The sequence below is a fragment of the Aulostomus chinensis genome, chromosome 22, assembly GCF_037954235.1.
Source record: "Aulostomus chinensis isolate RoL2024-O1b breed Wild chromosome 22, RoL_Achi_v1.0, whole genome shotgun sequence".
In the NCBI taxonomy this organism is placed as follows: Eukaryota; Metazoa; Chordata; class Actinopteri; order Syngnathiformes; family Aulostomidae; genus Aulostomus; species Aulostomus chinensis.
Genome location: NC_141341.1, coordinates 4778874 through 4797896, shown reverse-complemented (window position 1 = coordinate 4797896; position 19023 = coordinate 4778874). Strand labels below are relative to the sequence as shown.

The 19023-nt window shown below is 43.9% G+C and overlaps 1 protein-coding gene across 1 annotated transcript in view; it reads left to right on the top strand.

Moving 5' to 3' along the window:
* The window catches only part of ccn4a (cellular communication network factor 4a), a 49908-nt gene that overhangs the window by 29755 nt on the left and 1130 nt on the right, over positions 1-19023 (top strand). Inside the window, exons 2-5 of the mRNA XM_086193680.1 lie at positions 10885-11194; positions 15187-15475; positions 17236-17490; positions 18745-18938. Of these exons, the coding sequence (XP_086049806.1) occupies positions 11147-11194; positions 15187-15475; positions 17236-17490; positions 18745-18938 (786 nt within the window). The 5' untranslated portion in view covers positions 10885-11146. The remainder of the gene's footprint in view (positions 1-10884; positions 11195-15186; positions 15476-17235; positions 17491-18744; positions 18939-19023) is intronic.

Below are 19023 nucleotides of genomic sequence, written 5' to 3'. Positions count from 1 at the left end.
AAAACCTCACCTGTCAGCAGCCACGAGTGCTCCCAAGAATCTGACCTCAGGTTACAACAGTCCGTGCAACTATTTACTGCTGTGTAGGAACACATTTCATGGTCAAGTGCCAGTGCTACTGAAAAGAGATCCACTATGAAGCAGGTTTTGTTTCATCCTACAGTATAATTGGCCCCCCATTCCCCATTCCCTCCAGTTACCAACTACACCGAGCAGGAAAGGTCAAAGAAAAAAGACTGGAACCATCCGGAATGATTGCTTACAGATTTCCTGACTTCTTAAAGATCCTAAAGGGGAGGGGAAAAAAGAAACCATGCCACACTTTCTCTCTTTCAACTGGTCCCTGCAGGTTTTGAGTGCATAAACCAGACAGAAATTTAAACTGCAGTTTAGCTGTGCCAGGATCTCTAAGGATCTCCTCCGATCTAAATCCAGTTTACAGCTTGACTTTCCATTGAGGAGAAACATTCAGTCACTCCAGGTTTCTCCCAAACCTGCTGAGTCCCTCAACAGACAGAGCAGATAAGGCAACCTGCAGCTCCCCACTGATGATAATCTGTCTTCCTTTACTACTTTTCTCAGTGCATCTTCATCCATTCATGGGAGATGAGGCTGCATTTAAAGTTTTCCCAGCTTGAGTTCACCGATAAGAGTGTCCAGTCATTGACTTGCCTGAGTGAGGCTGAGTAAATACCTGCAGAAATGTCAATGGCTCATCCCGTGAATAGTGAAGGGATTAGTTCCTGATCCGGTGGTAAAACCCCGGATAGACTGGGAGTCATTTGGATGCAGAGGGATTGTGATGCACAGCTGCTGAAAAGCCTGAGCAGAGATCAGAGTCCTCAGAAATAATCCTCACGATAAATTCTTTTCTTCTTTACAACCACTTCTCTTACTTCTTCCACTCCTATCCACACTCGAAGTTCCTGCTGCTGCTGACGTGTTTATCAAATATACTGAAAAACACAGGACTGAAAATTGAATCTGTTCAATTAAAACAGTTATATATTGTCATTAATGTATTTTTAATTGAATGCCACTACAATAAAAGGAAAATGCAAGACGGAAAATTTTGTTACGTTAAAAAAATGAACAACTGTCACTAAAATAATGTAATTCAGTTTCAAATAATTTGATGTTAAAATAAGTTGAAGTTACGTTTTTTTTTTTTTGACGTAATTGAAATAGAAAAATATGTTACTTTAAAAAAAAAAACCATGAACTTCAGAGTTAAATAGGAACTTTAAAAACGCAAACTGCATTTTTCCAAGCAGCAGAGGGCCGTACGAATGATCTGAGCCTACCGAACTCGTCATGCGTCAAAACGCGATTTTAAAAGCTCATTACTGTTGAATAGACATGATGAGGCTCATTACCTGCAGCTTTGAACTGATTTACGACTTCTACTTTGTTATGAATGCACCCGCTGGTGTGTGACTCCCAACTGCACCTTGCGCCTGTTCCTGGCTGCAGATGGAAGCTCTTCTCATATCGCGTATCCTGAGGCGAGGGGTTCCGAGATAACAGGTCAGCCAGGATAAACACCCTAAGACAAAGCATTCCTACGATGGGCAGGGCTGATGCAATCAAGAGAAATGCCTGGACCTCAACGGGTCTAAGCCAAGACGTATCCAAAAACATCAAGGTCTACATGCTGCTAAAGGAAGTCATGCCAGTGTTTGGTTTGTAGATGGGCCAAGGCCACGCTGAGCTGGGACACTCCTCACTGGGCTGCTTATTCTCAACCCCACACAGAGGCTCTAAAAGACGGCTTTTGTTACAGTCCTCGGCGCACTCGCGATCACACAGCATCCTAAATCCCCAGCTTTGTCTACATGTCACCTCTTGTCTGCCTAAAACCCACAAACAGAGCTTGAGGGAGGCAAAGAAAGATGACCAAAGTCAAAACAACTTCCCAGAAAGAAGCGTTCGTGTGACGGCAACAAACAGGCAACAAACAGGTCACACAGTCGACCCCAGAAAGTCTGCGCCACTTCTCACAACACAAAAACACATGTTGAAGACAGATTTATGAAAGCAAACCAAAATGATGTTTAATCACTAAAGAAACGTGCTCTCTTTTTCCACTGCGCGTACCTGTGGACGTGCGAGTTACCCCCTTTAGCCCATTGACCAGACAGTGAAGGTGCTTCGGTGGTTAATATGTCACATCTTTTGCTCCAGTCAGATTTTCAAACTCAAGCAGGTGTTGGCTTTTTTTTTTTTTTGACCATTGAAATTGGGGCTTGTACTTCAACCAAAAAGCACATTTTGCCTTTCAAGCACCCTGAAATAGTTGTCTTGAGCTCCTGCATTACTTCTGTCTGACTCCAGAATGCAGACAGAACCAGCCATGAATATTTAGCTTGAGGCTAATAGCGACCATCTGACAAATAACAAAAAGTTTACACACCCAGAATTGCATCATCTGGCATAACTAATATCCTCTTTATCCAGCTACATGGTCAGTAATCCATAAACACTTTAATCTGAATTTAAAAAAACAAACAAACCACTCCATTCAGATGAACCCACTTGCAAGCTTACTGAGGAGATGGCTAGATAGAGTAGATTTTACTGGACAATACACTTGGGAGTTGGTGAACTGACATCTTGAGGTGGCTTTGCTGTTGTTCGCAATCAGTCGCTACGACTTCCAAACTAATGGCTGCTTCTTTCTGCATTCTGGAGTGACAAAGAAGTGATGAAAGAGGGGGCAAAATGTCTGCAGGAGCTCCAGACAGCTGTATAGGAGTACCTCAAAAGCAAAACCCACTTTTTTTGGTGAAGAGTTGCTTTAAGCCCTCTTTCAAATGATCCAAAAAAAAAAAAAAAAACAGCTCATGCTTGCTAACATCTGGCTTTTCTCTACAAGTACAGTGCATTTCTCATCTTTCATCACAAACGTTGCCATGTCGAGTGACGTCAAACCAACTTCTCCAAAGTCTTAAACGCTTGCCTCTTGCATGGTGTGATATTCCCGGTCCAAAAGGCGTTCAACTGTGTGTTCTCGCCTCAGAAGGTTAGAACTTTCCCACTGCCCAGTTGCTGATGAACGCTCTGTTAATCCTGGATCAGATATCAATCTCGGTCCGGGTGTTTCCCATATTCACCTGACAAACAGGAACCTCTTTTGTCATGATCACACGTACAGACTTAAATACATGATGTTACTGGTAAAGCACCCGCATGTGCAGTGCTTTACCAAGACGCAGTTCTGATTTAAATCACAGGAAAAGGCCGATGTGAGTTGAGGAATTTCAGCTGAAGTGACCTGGACACTTAAGTTATGTTCACACAGACGTTCACCTCCAGCTCTGCTCGGTAAATATTCCTCTTGGCAGACGCAGCAATACCTTGTTTTTGAATTAAATCGAAGTCCCTTATCACCTGATGTGTCTTTACTCCCCTTAGAGACAAATAATGAAGTTGGAACAAATATTGTCATGCCAACAACTTTTCTGTTATGATGAGAAAAACACAGACAAATATTGAATAATTTTTATTTCCATTTTGGTTTGCTGTGCTGCTGCGTAGTCGTCCAGGTGGCTCGCTGACAGGCATGAGGCATCGCAGCAGGTCTGTGATAGGAAAGGGAAATGTCTGACCAAAAATGTTCCCCAGAGTCAATAAATCTGGCTTTTGCTGGATTAGGCAGTGAAAATAAGCTGCTTGGAGAGAATAATGGTGGATGCTACAAACCTTTTTTTAATTCATTTGAATCGGATTGTTGAGCTTTTTGGATGGAAATGATTACGCTTGTATAGACCAACACAACGCAGAGTAAAAAGCCTCAATACAAAGCTGACACCAAACATAAACAGGTTTTTTTGGCAGGACGTTGAATGTCATGTTGGTTTTTTTCCACCGGACAACAAACACAGGGATGATGGAAACTTTTTTTTTTTTTTTTTTTTAATTTCAACATTTCTCCTCAAGAGCAGCAAGTTACTGAAGGTTTAGGAAAGTTATTAACAGTTGTGCAGTCTGAGAAAGCAATAAAACAGTAGTTATTTACAGTATCAGATACACACTCAGCTGCAATGTAATCAATTAAAAGGCTGAACTGACAAATTCTGAGCTGAGCTTTGTTTACAGGAAACTTCCTGAGGAAATACACTTATTTGCCACCCACCCACACCCACACCCACACACACACAGCAAGACAGAGGACAGCTGCTCATCTCTCCTCTATGTCTGCATTAGGGAGCTGACTGCTAGTTAGCTTAGCACAATGAATGGTAGTGGATGGGCAGGTTAGCATACCTCCATCAAGAGGAATCGATACACTTTGCTTCTATGCGGTCTTTGCCAGCATGATCATAATTTAGTTTGTGTGTAACATTTGCTATTGAATGGGAATTTAAAACAATGACATGCTGTCATTGGAGCGGCGTGGCTCAGCGGTAGAGTGGCCGTCTAGCAACCGAAGGGTCGCCGGTTCGATCCTCACTTTTGGTGACCGTGTCGTAGTATCCTTGAGCAATACCGAACCCCTAATTGCTCATGATGGCACTGCAACAGACTGGCGCCCCGTCCAAGGTGAAGCCCACCTCTCGCCCTGCGTCAGCTGGGATAGGCTCCAGCCCCCCGTCGATGGATGGATGGATACTGTCGTTTTTTCATAGATACCACCAACTTGCATAAGGACTATTAATCTGACATCGACTCACGTGACGCTGTGGGGTTGTTTTATCTGTAGCAGCCAGCAGATGTTTCCCTCTGTCCGCAAGTCTCAGCCCACAGCTATATAAAGATGGTATAATTACTGGACTGGTCTGAGCGCAGCCTGCCATGCCCTAGTTCTCTCTCTCTCTCGGACCCATTTGTACGTACAAATAAACATACATGCATTTGCAAAGCTCCAAGCCTTGCATGAGCTTCATAGAGTTCAATCAAGTTCAAGTGATATTTTAATGCTACTCAAGAAGCAGTGAAATCATTTCAGAATATTGTCCGCAAACACTGCATTTCAGTTACTCTGAGGAAACTGCTGTTTAAGCTGTTTACTGTCTATAATGAGGCCAGACGGGGTGATGTGATGCCTTCACAGTCGAGGCGTACTACAAAGCAGGCCTTTTCTTTTATGCATCACCTCAGCAGTTTTTGGTTGCCTGGAGGTGTTGTAAACGTATTCTTCCCATTCTGAGGAGGATTACCGACCCCGCTTGTGTTTGAAGCTCGAAGATTTCCAAAACACAGTCTGACTTCAAGGGTTCTCGGGGGGATTTTAATGAGGGGATTTTCAGTTTGAGCTGCTTTGCAAGACCTGAGTCATAGATGGTTGGCTCCCATAATCAGGCCGTCTGTCAAGGTACTCGTAGTGCTTGCGGTAGAACTTCATTCATATCATACACAGGGGCATGAGAGTCTGGGGGGGCGGGAGCTAAGAGTGACCCAAGTACCCTCCTCCCGCTCGTACAGTTGTGGTTGGCGTGAGTGGGATCGAGCGTGGACTCGCTATCTCAAAGGAGCACTTGAAGGGTCCAAATATGTCTGTTTTTAGCTCAAATCAAAGTGTTTGTGGTTTACTGAGCATCCAGCTGGATAAAGAAGATGGGGCTTACAAAAGGTGATGCGCTCGAAAGTGTATAAACTGCTGCAGCTGTTATTTACCATCCGTCAACATTAGCTTCAAACTAGATATTTGTGGCTGGCGCTTTCTGCCCTTTGGTGTCACAAAATGAGGTAGCTCAAGACATCAGTTTGTAAGTACTTGAATGCTGAGGTACACGTTTTATGAGGTGATGTACTTCTTTAACACAGTCATTTGAATCTGGAACCTGTAACGCTTTATAATCAGGGGCCATTAATCATGAATTATAATTGATAGCTAATGCTTAGTTAACTGTTATTTAACAGCTAACTAATATGTGGAGATTGACAGATAGGCACACGTGTTCCCCACTTGATAATAAAAAACATGTTACGTGTCACTCAGTGTACCCTTACTGTCGAGTGTTTCCAGGAATCTTGCTAAAATCGAAGCCATGCTTTCACCCACGGACGTACAACTGCTTTTTGGATCCTCACCTGGAGTCCAGAATTCAGTTACACCCTGTCCTCCTCTCTGAGCCAAGCAGCTCTCTCCTGCCTGCAGCTTGGACTCAATTCTGCATTCAAGATTTTAATCAATAACAGCCGTGGATCTCACATCACACCTGTCCTTGCAACCCCTCTCCCCTCCCCTGAAGATTGAGGTTCCTCGTGGTCTCAGATCATGGTTATCTCAGAACTCCTGCGGCTCTATTCCACCTCTGGACCTCACGGATCCTTTGGCTTTGGCAGCTTGTTTGTTTCCCGTATCCTTCGTAAATCAAGCCTCCAGTTCAGGATCAGAGGCTGTAAATGCTTTCAAAAAGCCTGTTAAAGCGTATTTTTTATAGCTTGGCCTTCCCGGCAACAGGGGTGTCATTTATTTTATATGAATTCAGTCCATTAATAAGAATGTCTGCTTTAATAAATGTTTACTGACAACACCTAAGGGAACACAATGTTGAATGCTTTCTTGTGTAATGTTTTATGTGAAGGCTGTGTATCCATAATCTGTGCAGCACTTTGTAATTTGGGTTCTGAAAGGTGTTATACAAAAGTTACTTAATAAGGATAAATGACTGATGGAAAATTCCTGAAAATGTACCCACGTTCACCCGGCGCTCCTTTTTCATGGAGCACAGGCTGCTGAATGTTCCCCTACCAGGTCTGAGGTCTTGTTCTTTCAGGAGCATGAGTCTTTTTTCTCTTTCTTTTTCTCTTCAGGGGATGAGGTGACCACACTCAAGCCCGACCCTCTACCAGTTCTGGCTTCTGTTAAGTTTTGCAGTTGGCTGTCAGTCCTCTCTCCCAGCCTGTTGTTTTCCAGGTAATGGATTACAGACTCGTACCTCATGAGACTGGCCAGGCTGAGGCTTGTTTACGTGCTGCATTGACACATGAAGCCCAGCCAACTCCTGCTACTGTGCAGTGGCAGCTGCACCCAGGGCAGGCTGGGTAATGTAAGCATTTCATACCAGCCGCACGAGACAGAGGGATGGGACCTCTGTGCACTCGCGTAATGGTAGAGCAGCAGGAGATTGGCTTAGCTTAGCAAGAGTAGAGAAAACACACCCACGCTGGCTCTGTCCAGCCAAATTATGGCTAATTATTGAATTCCAGGTAGATGATAGGAAGTCTTTTCTCTCACAAGTCAAAGTCATATTTAAAGTATTTGGTAACAAGTCCAAAGCAGGTTTCTCATCCCCCTTCTCCAGATTTAGTAGGCTCGTTATTCCAGCTCCCCCCATTTCACAATTTTCAATGTTGACGTCCAACAAAGCTAGTTGCAAGCTAACATGATGCAGCTGAGCTACTGTGAAACATTTTTGCCACCCTCGGGTTTAACATTTACCTTGGAAAAAAAAAGAAAAAAAGACTTGCTTGAAAATGTTTGATGTGGTCGATCCAGCGTTCTTTATTCTCACATATCACAGATCTTTCAGCGGGTTCTTTAAATTGAGGTTTGTGTGACGTTTTGGTCATGACCAATGATGCCAGTGTGATGTTGTCACTGTCGTCTCTCTGTGGTTCGTAGGTCCTTGACGTTGATACACTAGATGGACATCTGTCACGAGTCACAAACCTTGAATCTGAGTCCTCCCCAAATTGAGAATTATCAAAAAATATTGCATGGGATGTTGTTTATCAAATATCCTCCATCACCTTGGTTACAAGTGACAATCAGCTGAATCTTTACTGAATTCAGGTCACGTGTCAGACTACACTCTGTGTAGTCATGAGAGCAACTTGACCTGGCTTTCATCCATGTTTGCCGAACGCACCACAACAGACGACGACTTTGCATGCAGCAGCGCTTTGATTGTCGTCACCTACAGATGCATACGTTCATGTCCGCAGTCAACTCGAACCACCGCTATCAGACCAGAAAATGGAGGACAGATGCAGAGATGAGAATGAATGATGCCAGCTGTGCAGAGCTGTTCTTTCCTGTATTGTTTGGGTGGAGGATGGCCGGCTTCACTAAGTTAGTGAGAGTGAAGCAGTGGACGGAGAAAGGAAACGACATGACAGAATAACCGAAACTTGCCTGGTTGAACGGTGAAATTACTTCCAGAAATGAGGAAAAGTGAAATAATTAAAAACAGCTTTTCTCATGTAGAACAACGTGTGCTGCTTCAAAGTGCGTTCACTCTCCGTTCAACAGATATCTTAATGATAATCAGATTCAACATTTGTCATTTTTATTATGCCTCTGCGTTATGTTTCCAGCATTTTGGTCCATCTGTTCGTTCATACCACACTTTTTTTTTTGCCACATCTCTGGGATACCTTAAAAGAATTCCCTCAAATTTGGTAAAAATGTCCACTTGGACTGGAGCATGAACTGAAAAGATTTTGGTGGTCAAAGGTCAAATTCACTGTCACCTCACATCATGCCAAACGTCTGGAACACATTAAAGCACACGTTGAAAGCTAGCACTGAGCACAACCAGCTAGCACATTCATTTGGCTGCTGTAGCGTCGAACCAGAATATCATAGTTTGTTTTTAGCTGATGTTTTTAACTGAGCATGCAGCTGAGAGGTCGTTAACTGACACTTTTGGACAGATTTATTGTCAGCCACCGTTAGCTTCAAGCTAAACATACATGGCTGGCTCTTCCAGCATCCTGGAGTCCCACATAAGTAGTGCAGTTGAGGAAAAAAAAAATCTTTGTGAGCTCAACAAATGCTATTTGTTAATACCTGAAACGCATGATATAATTTGTGGGTGAAGTCGCTTGAAGGAGAATGGAGAGACTGACACAGAGGGGAAGGTTAAGAAGGAGATAAATGGAGCACAAGGAGAAGAAGAAAGTAGCGGCAAATTATGATGTGAAAGAGTCACGTCAAAACAGTCAAACCAGAGTGGGACACGCAGCTCAGATCACCTCCAAGGTTGACAGCTCTCTGACGAGGATTAGAGGATTGCTTTTAAATGACAGGGGTTCAGATCTGGGGCACCTCGCTTCAACATGCTCATTTCCCATCAATCACTTTCATCTATCCTATCCATCACATTCTCTCGCTCTCTCTCTCTCTCTCTCTGGGTCGCCTGCAGAGCCACATTCCCTCTCCTTTTTTTCAGGGGCATTTTTGTCAGCAGAACAGCGACGTGTGAGGCATCACTGAGTTAAAATACATTTTCTGTATGGTTGAAAAGCTGTGTGGAGTGGAATTCTTCTTCCAGGAAAGTGAAAGCAACGAGAGGAAAGCTGACATCATTCATTTAAAGTGAACATCTGTGGACCAGACTCCGATCCAGCCTTAAAATAGATTCTTAGGGTATTTTTATTCACCCCTGGTCAGCACAAACGGTCTGTTTGTTTCAACAAATTTGAGGGTAATTTAAATAATTGTTTTTCATCCTGGAACAGTCACATCTTCTGAGATAAGGGAGCTTAGAGCCATACTTTTCCATCCATCCATCCATTTCCTACTCCATTTATCTGTGAAGGGTCACAGGGGGGGTGGAGCCTATCCCAGCTGACATTGGGTGAGAGGCGGGTTCACCCTGGACGGGTCTCCAGTCCATCACAGGGCCATCAGGAGCAACTAGGGGTTCAGTATTTTGCTCAAGGATACTTGGACATGGTCACCGGGGGAAGTGAGGATCGAACCAGCGACCCCAGCGACGGCCACTCCATCTCTGAGCCATGCCGCCCCCAGCTTAAAGCCATACTTTACCCAAAAAATATATGTTGCCTCCCAAGTACTCTCAAAGGGCAGCATGGGTAATGGCGACTGACAGCTAGCAACAGCAAAAATGGCCAGAATTATCAATTATTATTCTCGTCGTCTCCATTCAGCTGTTTGAGCTTGTTTCCCGCTGAAATTAGGAACTTGAAAACTGTTTTGTCGTGACAGCTCAGTTGTACGTATTGAGTTTATTTTGGTATCAATGCAGCCTTGGTTTTCATGCATGTTCTTGTTGTCATGCATGTTCTTGTTCCAATGCACATTCTTGTTCCAATGCACGTTCTTGTTCCAATACATGTTTTTGTTCCGATGCACGTTCTTGTTGTCGTGTATATTCTTGTCATGCATGTTCTTGTTTTAATGCATGTTCTTGTTTTAATGCATGTTCTTGTTATGTATATTCTTTTTGTCATGTATGTTCTTGTCATGTATATTCTTGTTGTCATGCATGTTCTTGTTGTCATGCATGTTCTTGTTCTAATGCATGTTCTTGTTGTCATGCATGTTCTTGTTCTAATGCATGTTCTTGTTCTAATGCATGTTCTTGTTGTCATGCATGTTCTTGTTCTAATGCATGTTCTTGTTCTAATGCATGTTCTTGTTGTCATGCATGTTCTTGTTCTAATGCATGTTCTTGTTGTCATGCATGTTCTTGTTCTAATGCATGTTCTTGTTGTCATGCATGTTCTTGTTCTAATGCATGTTCTTGTTCTAATGCATGTTCTCGTAGGAGCTGGCTGAGTTTTCTTAAATAAATCGTTCCTCAAGGCACTAAACACATTTCACCTTCCACAACAACGTAATCGCAGTTCGTCAGGAGCTCTTCCTTAATTGGGTTGAAAATGCCTTCCATGCAGCCAAATGTTTTGGAATTAAAAACACTTTTTCCTAACTTTAGTTGTACAAAATGTCAGTGACATATAAATGTAGTTTTGTATTTTTTTCACCTATAATCAGCATAAATGCTGCTGTGTATATATATGTATGTGTATATATGTGTATGTGTGTATGTGTATATATACATGTGTATATGTGTGTATGTATGTATATACATACATATATACATCTATACATACTCGTAAACATGTACATACACGCACGTATACACATTTTGTATAGCGGTGATGGTACGTGTGTCTGTGGGTTTGCAGGCACGCCCTCACCGGAGAGGAGGACCGGGTGAAAGTGGAGCGGAAGGAGAGAAGAAACCGTCCCCTGTCAGAGGCACGCGGGGCTCGTCCTCTCAGACCTGACGTCAGCGTGCTCTTTAACCGTCTGTCAGCCCCGGTACGGACAGCAGACGGAGATGTCCGCGGCGGGACGAGGATGTGGCACACCTGCGGAGAGGGGCGCGTCGGCCGTTTGAAACCCAACTAATTCTGGATTCAATGCATTTGCGGTTCGTCACCAGTGATGAGTTGGCTCCTGTTGTGGATTCTCACCGCAGCCGGGATTCAACAGGTAGGATCATGGAGGGATGCAATTGATTTGAAAAGGCTGTCAGTCAGTGTTGCACAGCTGTCATGGGGAATGAACTTTGTTTTTAGTGAACGTTTATTTATCCCTCACTCTTGTATCCCTGATATTCCCGCACGGGAACAACTCCTGTATGGTCTGTTGTGGCAATCAAACGTTGACTCAGAGCAACTTTGTTCGAACTCTGTACCTGTTGTAATATAGATGGCGTCATTTGGATGCAACCCTTTTCAACAGTTACCCAGAAGCTTTCCAGTCCAGATGGTTGGTTGTTGGTCTGAAGTCCTCCTGAGTTGTGGCTGTGAGAAGTCATTCACTCTTTCATCAGCCTCTGGTTGAGCTGGCAGTGGGAGATGCTGGCAGTTTCTGTGCATTAGTGCCCCCTTGTGGTCAAGTAGAGTACAGCAGCCATGCCCTCACTCCGGATCAGCATGTTGGGGTTAGTTTGATCGCATCAATTTAGCTTACTAGCTTTACACTCTATCTGAATTAAAACGCCTTGTGAGTGAGATCACAAATAGTTATGATATTCAACTATTTTTCCTGAGTAGTAAAGTTTGCAGTACATTTTAATTTTATAATAAGGGATCCTCTCAGGCATTCTTGGCTAATATCAAGAGCAGTGATCAGAATAATAACCTGGTGGGTATCTATTGCTTATGCCGATGTTTTTGTTTATTTCTTCTGGTTGATATTTATTCCTTCTTTGTGTCAGGAAAACAAAAAAGAAAAGAAGATCCTAATCTGACCTGTTTTAAAGTCTTTCAGCTCCTGACAATGGAGGACAAATCCAAACCTACACATTTCTGAAACCTGCCACATCAACACATAAAGTGAAGGCAACAAAGCAGCAGCAAATGCCCCAGAACATCTGTTTGCAAACTGTCAAGTGCATCATCCGACATAATCCACAGTTTCTTCATCCAGCTGTGTGCTCGGTAATCCACAAACACTTTGATTTGAGCCAAAAATAAATTCACTATGAGCCGTCTGGTTCCGTACTTGTTTGCAGTGGCGTTGAACAAGAGGTGCTCTTGTTTGTTTTTCATTTCAAATCAGTGTTTATGGATTATTGAGGAAACAGAAGGACGGTGAAGACGTAATGATGGCATTGCGAGTTTGTGAACTGACATTTTCATGGCTTTTTTGTTTTATTTTGTTTTGTTGCTGTAGCTGTTGTTAGCTGACCGTCTCCGTTAGCTTCCGACCAAATATGCATGGCTGGCTTTTTCTGCATCTGGAAGTCATAAGGAAGTGATACACGCCCCATGTACTGTGCGTTCCTACTAGTGCATTAATGCAGTATCTCATGATGCAGTTACCCAGTCTCAGTCTTTTTGAAGTTTGGGCTAAAGTCACATCACCGTCCTTGAAACTTTTGGAGGAAATAACAACGTTTGACTGACAGTTTCTCCTTCCTTCCTTCTGTGTGAGTGGGAAATGAGTTCACTTCCAAACGTTTTCCTCCCCTGAGGAGAACTTTGTGCACATTCATCATTTCATGAGACCAGAGGGCAAAAACCTGCAGGGGCAGCAGGGTCACAACTTCTTGTCACCTCCTGTCGGTAACGCGCCTCGTTCCATTAGAGAATAAATAATAATCGCATTTCCTGTCAGACTTGTTTCACTTCATAAAAGTAAAAAAAGCTTTACATATTTTCCAGCAGCTCCTTCCAGCTTCATAAGACTCAGCTGCGGTTACCTAATCAATGCACCCATCTGTCACTCTGCCTGTTTCCGTTTTTTAAAATAAAATCTCGCTCAGTTTACTTAACAAAGATAAACACCTGCGAGGATGATGAGCTCATTCAGCCGGCGCCGAGTTTTCATCTTGAACTCCTCAAACACACCTCTACTCCTCTCTCTCCTCTCAGGACGATGGCCAGGTTCCGTGTCGTCTTTTTTTTCTCTCCTCTTGTGTCTGTAAAGTAGCCTGATAGCTGGAGGCTAAATCGTCTGATGGAAGGAACGGCTTAGTGTCACGGCTGCGATTAAACCTCATTCATCTTCATTAGCGCTGAACACCGTACGCAGTGGTTATTAATACGAGTCTAACGCCACCAAATGCAGGGAGCAAGTGCAGAAGAGTGACCCGCCATGGACGAGGTGGCCATTTATGTGCGTGTGTGTGCCTTCCATGGATCAGAAGCTCCTTGGTGCATGATGATACGATGGCTATTGAGTAAGAAGTCAGTATTGGTTCTCCTGTAGAAGATTTAAACTGTTCATGTTGACCGTGTGACAGTGGGCTGCCCAAGCTGGACTCGCCTGCAGCTCCTGTTCTCGCCCACAAAGACCTCGGTGATCCACAAATCCTTCGGAATGTCTGTAAATTGACCTCAGTTTTTCCAGTTTTCTTTGCTGTTTTAATAAGAAGTGCTGTGTGGTTTCCTAACTGCGCGATGTCGCCTTAAACACAACGTCAATAACAATCATAACGGTGACGTTCAAGATGAAAGCGCTCTGGTAATGGAATTATTATCAGCATCACCGAACATGTATCAAAATCAGATCAGAACTGGTGAAATTCCCTGGGATTGGATTGAAGAAAGAAAAACAAGGAACTGTGCAACTGTGGAACGTTTGGTGGTACCAAACCGGGTTTACTGGGTCAGGACCTGTTGGCAGCAGATCTCTCCAACTGACAGGCAGAGAGGTAACATCGTCAGATTCGGTTTTTGAGGCGACCTGAATCCAGTCGTTGATCCTGGAGAGCTCTTGGCCATCGGCCTGATTTTAGCTGTTGTTTCTGAACTGATGGGATGGTACGATGTTCATATTTTGAGTGTCCTGCATTGTGTTTGTTAATACGATATCTTTAAAAGGTGTAGTAGTGGAACAATAGATGAGCTTTTGAAGTGATCTAGATCAAACTATTGCTCCTGGAACCCGTTCTCGATCATTCCCCCAGTGCTTTCTAGTTTCCCTTGGTCTCACCTGCCATTCTCAACATTATCTCAGACAGAACTCCTAGTCGGACATGTTGCAGAACAACCGCAGTGTGACTTTTCTCTCTGTGTTTTACTTGCTTAATGATAACACACAGCTCTAGTGTGAACTCTATGAGCACACCATGTTCTCAAAACATTCTCCAATTTGAACTCTTCTGTTTAATGTCAGGAAACACATTCTGAATCAGAAATTTCCCTCTGCTGAGACTCGTTCAGCCACTGTCCAAAACTAACCTCCAAGCCCTCGCGAGGCCCTCGTTCTGTGAGAACATCTGCTCCCAACGTTGCCCAGCTCTTTAATTTTCCTAAATCTCTGTTTCACATAGCAGCATGTCGGAGTCAGAACACATTGAAGTGAGGATGTTGATTAACTCTCTCAGGCAGGATTTTATGGCTGTTCAGTTGCAGATTGTGTTTGTTATTTTGGATTAATCCTGACATGTTAACTACTCACTAAGCCAGATAAACCTTTTCTTCCATCCGTCCATCTTCCTCCGCTTATCCGGGGTCGGGTCGCAGGGGCAGCAGCCTAAGCAGAGAAACTCAGACTTCCCTCTTGCCTTTACTGTGTTGGTTAATTAGTTTTGTGCAGATTTATTAAATTTCTTGCCCAGCATGAGCAGAGGTAAGCCAGCTGCTGTGTATTTCAGCCACTGGAACAAAGGTGTAGGAGACCTTTTTCGGGTCACAGGGGCAGAGAGCTGAATGTAACAGAATTTAGGATAAAAGGGTGTTATTATTTTTGCCGCTCCACAGGGGAGGAGGGGCAAATACCTTTTATGCAATAAAAAAATGGTGTTTTGACTCCGCTTATACACTGAAACACAAAAGCTGATGGCAATAACCTGCTGGGGCCAGAAGGTTGAGAGCTGTGAGGGTTCATGAGCGCAGTACTGATAAGAGTTTTAGTATTTATTTGAATGAAATAGCTGCTTCTGCTTTTTATGAGCTGACTATGGTTTTATACATGTTATGTTGTCCCGCGGGTTTGATTTATTCCTAGTTTTTCCATCATCTTCTCTCCAGGCCTACTCCCAGAATTCCACTGCCATGCCGCCTGCCACACCCACCGCATCCCCGTCTGTGGACTCGTACAACAGGACGCAGTACTGTAAGTGGCCCTGCGAGTGTCCCAAGGTCCCCCCTACCTGTCCACCAGGTGTAAGCCGCCTCATGGACGGCTGCGACTGCTGCAAAACCTGCGCCCGGCAGGTGGGGGAAGTGTGCAATGAGGCGGACACGTGCGACTACCACAAGGGACTGTACTGTGACTACAGCTCGGACATGCCTAGGTACGAAAAAGGAGTGTGTGCATGTAAGTGTCACTCGCCAGAACCGGAACAATTTTTATACACAGCAGAACAGCAGGGTGTGTTCGCCTCACTGTCTACATGGCGGTACGGTCTGAAATGTGCTGTTACATCAACTCTTACACACCTGTCCCTTGTACAGCGATTGATTCTAACAACTTCCTCCCGGCTCCACAGGCTGCACCAACCTTCTCTGACCGTAAACTGTTGTGTGTTAGTAATCTGTCTGCTGACAACATCAGATTAATAGAAAACATGTTGAACTGGATCATTTCCTGCAGGAAATGTGATGTGAAGCTGCAAACAGCTGAAATTAACTGAAATATGTAGAAAGTTGAACAAATACTTCATAAAGTAGAACAGGCAGATGGGGGTGGGGGTGGTGTGGGGGGTATAAAACCTATCATGATGAGGACAACATGAGTTGAAAGGAGGCACATTTCTCTCTGTTTATATGTAGAATTCTTGCAGTGTTGGGTTTTTTTTTGGGGGGGGGGGGGGGGGTTAAAGTTCCTGGGCGGTCCGCTGGAGTCGCAGTGATTTCATGCACTTTAATGCAAGATTAAAAAGCCAAAAAATGCTAGTTGAATGAGTTGAAAGTCTGCAAGAAAAAACACTAAAGAAGAAGAAAATCAAGATTTGGATCTCGGATGAAAGCTGCACGTTCACAGATGATGGGCTCGTATTAGAAACACGTGGAAGTGTGTTAATGGCCTCAGATGCCTGAAGTCCATGTGTTTAGGTGAGTTCAGACATGGCAGAGTATCTCCAGCTCTTGTAGGAAATCATTTTATGGTGCTGGTGTTTTAATGAGGTGTCATACGTGGTTGGAGGGATTTGAAGTTCAAACGTGTGTGTGTGTGTGTGTCCGAAAAAACAGGCTGTCAAAGATTGACTGGACAGAAGTGAGGATTACGTAAAACAGGAAATAAAAGAAAATGAGACACTCAAGGGAAGTAGATTTCAAAATAAAACGGGATGCTGAATATTATCTAATGTCCAAAACTGAATATAAATGTACCAAACAGGACGGTGACCACCAATGGAGATGGTAAAGACTGAGCAGTGTTTGAAGTTCATGTAATGTAAAATTATAATATTGTCATTTGTAAGAAAAAAAACCCACATACACCCTTGGAAATATCACGTGAAGGTTTTATGCCTGTCACATTGAGCTTAACCTTTGACCACTGAAACATTTTCACGTCATCCTCGACTCTCATGGGACATTTGTTGCAAATATGGAGAATTTTCCTGGACCCGTGCCAGACGTATCGCATACATGGGAGGAGAAAGTTACCTTGATTTTGACCTTTGACCAGCAACATTTTCAGGTCACCCTTCAGTCCTGGTGGATTTTTTTGACTCCGAATTTCAGCCATTCCCTCAAAACATTCTAGAAATACTGCATCGGCAAGAACAGGACAGACGGACGGACAACGTGAGACGGAATGCCTCCACGCTACGGCATAAAAAGAAGCCAGGGTTGTGCGGTCAAGCTGAAGAATGGGATCATGATACAACGTTTGAATTAGTAATTGACCACATTTACAACTCTTTATGTATTTATGGGTTTTTCTGCAACATCTACACCACTTTTGGGATGCAGTTGAGCTTTTTGTGCCAAGAGCAACTATCACAGCTTCTTCTGACAACCAGTGTCCTCACTCACGGCAAAATAAGGGTGGAGAATATTTTCATTCATAACTATTTTGATGATAAATGTTTCTCTTGAATATACGACTGCCTCCTTCCTCTCTGCTAGATATGGTGGGAACAGGCTGTGAGCATGATGGTGTGATCTACCGTAACGGGCAGAGCTTCAAACCCAGCTGTAAATACCAGTGTGTGTGTGTGAACGGTGCCATCGGCTGTGTGGCTCTGTGCACAGAGTCCCAGCCTCCCCGCGTGTGGTGCCAAACCCCACGCCGGGTCAAAGTCCGGGGACAATGCTGCGAGCAGTGGATCTGTGACGAACCCAAGAGAGGCCGAAAGACGGCGCCCCGGCACGCAGTCGAGGGTAGGACACCTCGGATTTTCACTCACCCAGAAAGGTTTTATACTCTGTAGCACACATGCTAGCTGAAAGTGCTGCCAAAATATCAGACGTTGATGAAATGCAAAAATGGTCTCTGCTGAACTTAAAAACACAACGTCAAGTGATTTCGAGGCGGTGCAAGAGAAGAGCTATTGACCAAACTGCACATTGTTTTTCCAAAGTGGATTTGAGAAATAAATTTGGCAATCACAAGGTATGCAAGAACAGTTTGTTATCCAGGAGGGATCAGAGTTTTGGATGTGCGTGTGTGTGTGTGTGTGTGTGTGTGTGTGTGTGCGCGCGCGCATGCATGTGTTCAGGGACAGACCAATCCTTTCCTGTGGAAGGCCACACACTAATGTTGGGCCACGTCCAGTTTCCAGTCTTTTAGTTCAGCAGCACTGTGAGCCATGGACGGGGAGCATGAACCTCCATCTCTCGGACAATATAAATCACATCCAGCTGAAGAGGCAATTATTCAAAGATTTAGATTAAAAACACAGACAAAACAACTGCTCCTTAATCAAAAAGTTTGAGGGAGATGGAGGCAGTGTGCGACCAGACGACAGCATGTCTGAAATGCTTTTAGCAGAAATGCGATCTGGCTGTTATCAGCAAGTGTGGATTGTATCTTTGTATTCGCAGCTGAACAAGCCACTCAGCATACTTCTGCTTCTTGTACTGAATCCACTACCCTGAATCCGACCCCCATGGCAATTAAACAGAGGGATCATCTGTAGGATCAGCAAGTTTATCCCCCAAAAAATATCAAAAACTGTTTGACTTTCTTTAAGTCGAAGTGATACTTCACGAAGATTTTATTTCTCTCCTGTTTTACTTCTCTGTGACTCCAGAGCGCAGGAGGAACTGGGAATGTATTCACTGTACAATGTATAGCTATCAAAGCCACATCAACAGGACAAAAACAACCCTGGTCAACAGCATCGTTTCACAATCTCTTGTGCGTCATCTATCGTCTTCTTTATGCAGCCATAGGCTCACTAATCCACTCTAACCCTTCTGGTGCATGCGAGTGTGTAAGTTCATGCTTTGTTGTTGTTAGACAGTTGCCATCAGCTTCAAGCTAAGTATGCGTGGCTGGCTCTTTCTGCGTCCTGGAGTCTCAAAGTAGTGATGAAGGAGGCAGCTATCACTTTAAGTGTAGTACTGGTAGCAGCTTGCACAGTGGACACACCTCAAGCTATCGTCCTCTCTTCTCTGTCCACATTAATCCAGTATACCCAGCAGAGACCAGGAGCTGGCATAAGAACTGCATTACCCAGACTACCTCATGGAGCCCCTGCTCTAAGACCTGTGGCCGCGGCCTGTCAATGAGGATCTCCAATGCCAACGAGCAATGTGAGCTAATCAAAGAGTCACGTCTCTGCACCCTGCGGCCGTGTGAGGTCGACATCACCAAACACATCAAGGTAGATGAACACAGTGTTTATGTACCGTGTACGTGCGTTCATTGTCAAAGAACGCGTGATTTAGAAAACAAAAGCTTCTTCCTTT